Source organism: Falco rusticolus, chromosome 4 (assembly GCF_015220075.1).
Source record: "Falco rusticolus isolate bFalRus1 chromosome 4, bFalRus1.pri, whole genome shotgun sequence".
NCBI classification, from domain to species: domain Eukaryota; kingdom Metazoa; phylum Chordata; class Aves; order Falconiformes; family Falconidae; genus Falco; species Falco rusticolus.
This window is the reverse complement of record NC_051190.1, coordinates 34,298,394-34,305,200: the sequence shown is the minus strand read 5'-3', so window position 1 is coordinate 34,305,200 and position 6,807 is coordinate 34,298,394. Positions and strand designations below refer to the sequence as shown.

At 46.1% G+C, this 6,807-nt stretch overlaps 1 protein-coding gene across 1 annotated transcript; it reads right to left on the bottom strand.

Moving 5' to 3' along the window:
- Positions 1–1,849: 1,849 nt before the first annotated feature.
- RPS15A (ribosomal protein S15a) lies at positions 1,850–6,247 on the bottom strand. The gene is made up of 5 exons (XM_037386042.1): positions 6,180–6,247; positions 5,119–5,256; positions 4,846–4,925; positions 3,237–3,322; positions 1,850–1,985 (listed from the first exon to the last, which is right to left on the bottom strand). The coding sequence occupies exons 2-5, from the start codon at positions 5,249–5,251 to the stop codon at positions 1,892–1,894; spliced, it is 393 nt and encodes a 130-aa protein (XP_037241939.1). The 5' UTR covers positions 5,252–5,256; positions 6,180–6,247; the 3' UTR covers positions 1,850–1,891.
- Positions 6,248–6,807: the final 560 nt, after the last annotated feature.

Genomic DNA, 6,807 nt, shown 5'->3' with positions numbered 1-6,807 from the left:
AAACTGGTTTAAAACAGTAATGTCAAACTAGCAGGGAACTCAAAGCCATAGCACATTCATCTGAAGAAAGCCTTAGTGTCACTGACCTTCTTCCACCAGGTATCAGAAACATGTTTTCTATTCTGGACTGATCCCAGCTTTTATAAAAAGGATCAGTGGAATCTTGACATGATCCTCACGGTTACTCTGAGCAAGAAATACAAAAGCTTGTGTGTGTATCAATACTTAGTACTGCAAAATTATCTCCATTAAGCATAGAAAAAAAGACCTGAATAGCTTGACTTGACAATAAAAAGGGGTCAAGGCAGACTTATTTTGACTTTGTAACTGCTCTTTGTAATTCAAGGTACAGATCTTTATCTTCAGCTGAACAAATTTGTTTCAAATCAGAGAACACGCTGAGCTGATCACATTTGAATGTTTTGATGCCATCTGCAATCCACACTTTGTGACCTTAACCAGCATAGACTGAGACAAAACAGGTAAACTAGCCTGTTTTTTTATTATTCCTGTTCTTCTCAGTCAAGCTGCAAGTCTGTTACAGGACGCTAATGGTCCACCATCAGAACACTTGCTGTAAGCAGTCTTTCACAGCTCTGTTGCTTCTTGTTCCTCACAGGGGAGCCACCACCTCAGGGGAGATTGTGCTGCCTGTCTACACAGTTAAAACCTCTTTGCTTTGAAGGATCACCTTTTCTCCATGAACAGTGACAGACTGAACCAAAACAGGTTAGAGTTTGAGGACTCCGTGCCCAATGATGGTCACTCCCATCCCAAGGCTCTTTGAAAAGCTTTGTGAAGTACCACCTACAAGGCACAATACTTGATCTCAAGCAACTGTAGATATCAAGTATCAGGACATATCGCCAAGAAGGGACATTGTTTCCATCTGTATCGGGAGAACCACAAACTCAACAGCTGTTTTGCAGCATGTTGAAACAGGCTTGCTACCCTTCAATAGGCTCCTTCCTAATAAAGACTCCCAACAAAGTGAAATAAGGCAAAGGATTTCCAACAGCTGGCAAAAGGACAATGCCATCAGCCCAGAAGCTTACCTCCTCAGCTGTAGTTACCTGCTCTGTGTACTGCTTTGAAAGAATTGTCTTGGTTTTTCTTTATCACGTACATTATGCTGTTATGCATCAGACACCTGAAACAAAGACCAACAACTCCTTCAACACTGAACAGTCCATCGCCTGCAAGTTCAGATATCCTTACCTCCTAGCTCCAAAAACTTCAAAGGAAATCCCAGTTGTACCTTCACGGCAACATGCAAAGCAGCTGCACAGCAACTACCCTACCCAAAATGTTTCAAATGAATGCCAAAGTAGAAATCTGAAGAAAAAGCAAGAGAAAACATTCACACCTCTACCTCAGTTACTCCTTACACTACAAGATGCGGAACCAGTTTGTGATCCGAAATCAAACTTCAACCATCTTAATTATTCCACAATCCCACATCTCATCACTTTTTAAACCATGAACAGGAAACAAATTTCTGGCAAGGCATCTCCTATTATTTAGCCAAAAGGTGAAACTATATCATATATATGTAACTATGGAGACACACTCATCCAACACCTATGAGACAATCTCACTGTTTAACATGTAGTTTAACGTGACAGTTCCCCTGCTGAAGTTGTTCTGTATAGCAACCGGTAACTGTCACTCAAGTGGCAGCTATCAAAAGTATGTAATATCATTAACAGAAATAAAAGCTGTGACCAGGGATGATGGGGAACCAGAACGTCACTTGAATTTGGAACTTGCACGCTATTGAAGAGTTGTTACAAGCACTACCAGCAGGTAGTGTTTGAAGTCATTAAAATACCGACTGGAAACACCAGAGTCCATTTGAACAATTTATTAGTATCCTCTTTTTTTACAAGTTTTAGAAAAAGAATCCCAGGATTTTGCCTCCTGTGTGTTTTCGCCTAGCCTCTTCATGGTCCATGATGCCAGCTGAGGTTGTCAGTACAATGTACCTGTTAAGAAACAACAAACGTTCAGTTTCTTGTTTCATTCCGTGCTCGTGCAGAGTTGACAGCGCAAACTTCATTTCTGTGTTACAACAGTAAGATTAGTTTCTGGAAGAACCCAATCTTACTTCCGTTAGGCCCACCACCAGACAACAAAAAAGAAACTCCTCTGAAGTACAACTCTGCAGCACTCAAAGGACATTTACAGGCTTCTGTTCTCCAAGTATCTGCTTAAGTCTCAACAAGAAGTTTTCTTGTGCATTCGCCCTGTAAAGTCAGTTCTGCTGTTGCACAGTAGCAACTCTATCGTTTCTAGACAAAGCCTGCTTCTATTTTAAGCAGACATTTTTCTTTAGAGCAGGCAGAGTTGCCATGGTGCCAGACAGCTCCTCAGCTCCCCACACGTTGTCTCTGTTTTGAGCACTGTGCACTGATGCAGACGAGTATCTGGATCTGGACTGACAACTGAATCAGCCTTCGTCATTGCTAATGCCAGCACCAGGATTATCAGCATACTACATCCGCACAGCTTCAGGTCTGAGAACCTCTTCTCCCACCACTCTATAAATACTCTCAAAAATCTCAGTGTGACAACACACGCTAGTAAGCCATACAGGTACAGCTACAGCAAGAGGCTTATCTCTGGAGCTTTAAGAACAGAAGTGACAACCAACTGTTAATCCTGCCTTTGACAGGACAGACCGGCTGAGCCCCTGAAGGCTCTTCCAGTCCTGTCATCCTGGTGCACTGAGATTTATTACTCTTGACTCAGTGAATTTTGTGAAGGAAAAAAATACCACAAAATAGTAAGATTTTCTGTGTTACGGAGGTTTGTTTAACAGGGGCTCTGAGTCTCTCACCACTTATTATCTAATCAATTTATACACTATCAAGAAGTTTAATTTGAAGTAGTACAACCTAGTTCCATCAACCTTGTAACTTTCATGATTCCTTCCCCTGAAAACGGCCACTAATAAAATTAAAACCATTAAGAGAAAAGTACTGTTTTCCCAGTAAACTGTAGAAAAGGTGAAATGAGGATTTACCAAAGCCAAGCAAAACCAGGTGCTTGCTTAGCAGTGCCCCTTTAAAACTGGTTAAAAAGAGCATTTATATAGAAGATGGATTTTTAGACCGGTATCTACCTCCAGACTGATGAGAGAAAAGGTGTCAGGCAACTTGTAACTCAAGCAATATGAAAGCATAATAAAAAATCCCACGTTTTTACATACAACACAGATGTGTTTCCATACTTACCCAAACTGACGTGAAGGCAGCAGGTTGTTCTGCCACTTTTCCAAATCCTTCAGCTGAACGTCAAATCTGGGACTGATTACACCACACTATAAAACAAAATTCCATTACAAACTGAAGAACTTTATAAACTGGATTTGCACATTTGTCATTCCAGTTCACTGGATGAAGGAATTTAACAACTGCAATTAAAAATATTTTTGGCAGCAAAAGATTAGAGTACGAAGAAGCATGCTCCATTACCCGTAACATGAAACAGTGCTTCCTCTCATGTACGTTGAGCCTCTCACACAGCTATTCAGCTATTATTTTCTTAGCCTTGCCTCCTCCTCCTCCTCCTCGCTTAAATAGCGACTTACACTGCTGCTGAAGCTTAACTAACAAATTAATGGCTAGACCTGGGAGAGCACAAAAGCACACTATGAACCACTAAAGATTATTAAGCATCCTATATCATCAAAAATCCTTCAATTACTCAGGGATATTCTACTTCTAATCATCATACATAGATGGCAAAAAATACCTGCAGATTTTAAAAAGGGGGAAATTAACATTCCTAAAAGTTAGCAAAGTTTTCAAGTTAATCATATTACTTACTATGACCACCGCTATCACCTCAAGTTACCTCACTAGCTCAAAATATTTTAATTAATACCCAAGAGCAAAACAGAAACACAAATTCCTGCACTGATGGGCATTTTTCTGAATCAAACAACTCTTAGCTTGTTGCAACTATTGAGAGAAACGTTCGATCCAGCTACACCCTGGAAGATCTTTTACAAAAGCATGCTGGAAGAGTTCAAGGAACACTGTACTCAAACCTGACGTATATTATTTTTATTACAGACACATTGACACTAGTAATTTGGATGGTGTTGGAATTCTCCGCCTACTACACTCCAGTAATTTTCAGCTGCAGTACTTGTTCATTGCAGACATAGCCCCCAATGTATTTTGACCAAGTAATTCTTTTATTTCTTTAGTAAAGAGCCACCTCTGATTTGAATAGCTTAATTGGAAAGAATAATGCACAGCAAGTCATCACAGAACCAGATGGCTCAAGATTTTGCGACAAAAGCATTTTTAAAAAATCCAACATACATGAATACTTCATATGCCCCAGGAACTTAAAAAGCACTAATTAACATTCAACTTTCCCTCACCTGCAAGCAAAGCCCATCTAGCAGCAGGAGAAACGCTTGTCTTCTCAACATTTACAGGTATTAACCATCAAGTGGAAAGCAACTCAGTGCCTATCTCTTAAGACAAGTCTTCTAGATAGCTTAAACATCAAAGAAACTGAGAAATCGCTAGGTAACCAGAAAGCCTTTAAAGAGAGAGAAACACACAGCACTTGCAAGCAGACTTCCCTGAAAATGTGTCTTACATATTCAGAGTTTAAAAGAAATTTACCCAGTCAACCATCATGGATCTAGAAAAATTAACAAGCATTTGATAACCACTGATAATACCCATGAGTGAGAGTTGTACAATAAATACCACCTTCCTTACAAGTAATTCTTTCCAAACTGGAACAAACAAGGGGGGGCGGGGGGGAAGGTCTAATTTAAACACCATCCTAGAGAACTGAGTTCAGGAAAACAAATCCTACCTTGTTGAGTCTGCCTGTGAGATTGACAACAATCTTCCCAGCTCTGTGATCATCAATTATCTCAAATTCACCAATGTAACCTATAAAAGATGAGCAAACAGACACATCAAATATGTATGCTTAGCTACCGTAATACAACTCAGTTAACCACGATGTACAAGACTAACTCGAGCACCTCAATTTACTTTTAGCCAAAAAGCACCTAAACATAACAGCATCCACAGAAACCACGAACTGAGAAAAACAAGTCAGTGCTGTGCACTCAAGACTTACCGTGCTTCATCATCACAGTTAAAAAACGGACAATTACTTTGGAGCACGGCCTAATGAGAACTTGGCGTTTCCCACGTTTCTCTGCATTGTTGATGCTTTTGAGCGCATCGGCTAGAACATTCATGCGCACCATGGTGCCTGCAGGGAAGACAGGAGGCAGTTACGAACACCAGCTTTTCGGCACAGAAATCCCAAGCACTCCACTTTTTTTAAGACTAGTTTTAGTCTTAAAAGATCCAAGATTGACAGAAAGTTATGTTAAGCCTCAAAAAACAATTTTAGGCTAACAAGGAGAGCAGCCCTGTTCAAAAACCGAGTCGTACACGGTGTTAAATGTCATAGATGCATTTACATAAGAGATACGAGCTCGGCTTGCCTAGCTGCAAGAGAAGTGCCGAATACACGCACGACACAGCACTCTGAAAAGGGAACAGGGCACCAGCTCCTGCGTTCTCATGGTACTGACATGGGCACCCGGCCTAGGGCACGGTGTGACCCGGCTGGCACTGTCACCCCGCTCACTAGCGGGGCCAGCGCACCGCCACCGCCGTCCACGGAGGGCTCCCGGGCCGGGCCAGCGCCGCTGCGAGCCGCCCCGGTCCCGCGGCACATGAGGCCTTTCCCGACGGAGCCCGAGGCCGCCGGGCAAGCGCGGCCAGGCCCCGTCCCCTCCCCCGGGGCCCAGCCCCCCGCCCGCCGCTACCTCCTGGCAGGCAGCGCCGCACGACCCTCGCTCCCCGCAGTCCGCCGCCTCCGTGCCCTGCCCGACCCAGCCCCCCCAGGGCAGCGGCCCGGGCCCGGCTGCTGCGCCAGCCCCCGCCCTCGGCCCCCGCCCCGCATCTCCGCGGGGAGCGGCGCCATCGGCAGGAGGGCGCTGCCCCCCACCCGCCACTCTGGAGGCTCCAGAGAGCGCTCGGGCAGACACCGGCGGCTCAAAACGGGCCGGGCCGGGCGGGCGCACCCCCGCGGCCCCGGCGAGGCGGGCAGCGGCGGCCGCGGGGCTCAGATGGGGCCAGGAGGCGGCGGATGCCCGCCGGCACCCAGCGGCAGCCTGCACTCACCGGTGCAGCAAGATGGCGGAAAAGGAAGGGACCCGGCGCCCGCGCGGGATTATGGGAGGGCCACGGGCGCGTGGTGGCGCGCGGCGCCCCGCCAGATCTCGCGAGACTTGGAGTCCCAGTCGGCTGGCGCCGCGCGCCACAGCTGGTCATCCCCATTGGCCGGGAGCCGCGTGGCGCACTTCCGGGGCGACGCGGCTGCCCGTTCCTATAGCAACCGGAACGCTTCAGGGCAGAACGCAGGCAGGGCTGGTACCGCCGCGGCCGTCCCGCAGTGCGCTGGGCTTCCCTTTCCCCCCTCCCATTTCTAATTTTTTAAATCTTTTTTTGCAAGACAGAGCACCACTGCAGGGATTCCCAACGCATCCGCTGACACGTTACGGGCAGCGAGCAGCGTAGCTACTCAGTACCGTGAAGGGAAGGCGATGGTCCCAGCTCACCGAGCGGAGGGGTTGTGCTGCTATGGAATTTTCCAGTTAGAAGGGACACAGGGCACTCAGAGCTGGCACAGCAGCCATACAGCACCCAACAGCCATGCCGGCGTGGGGCACAGGCTCCCACCAGTCTCCCACAGACAGCTCCGTGACACTGTGCAGTGTCACCATGGGTCTTCTTCTATCCAGGATTTCTT

Coding starts and splice junctions, on each gene's coding strand:
- RPS15A (XM_037386042.1), bottom strand. CDS start 5,251: ATGGTGCGCATGAATGTTCTAGCCGATGCGCTCAAAAGCATCAACAAT. Junction 4,926..5,118: donor AACTGTGATGATGAAGCACG/GTAAGTCTTGAG, acceptor CATCTTTTATAG/GTTACATTGGTGAATTTGAG. Junction 3,323..4,845: donor TCACAGGCAGACTCAACAAG/GTAGGATTTGTT, acceptor TTTGTTTTATAG/TGTGGTGTAATCAGTCCCAG.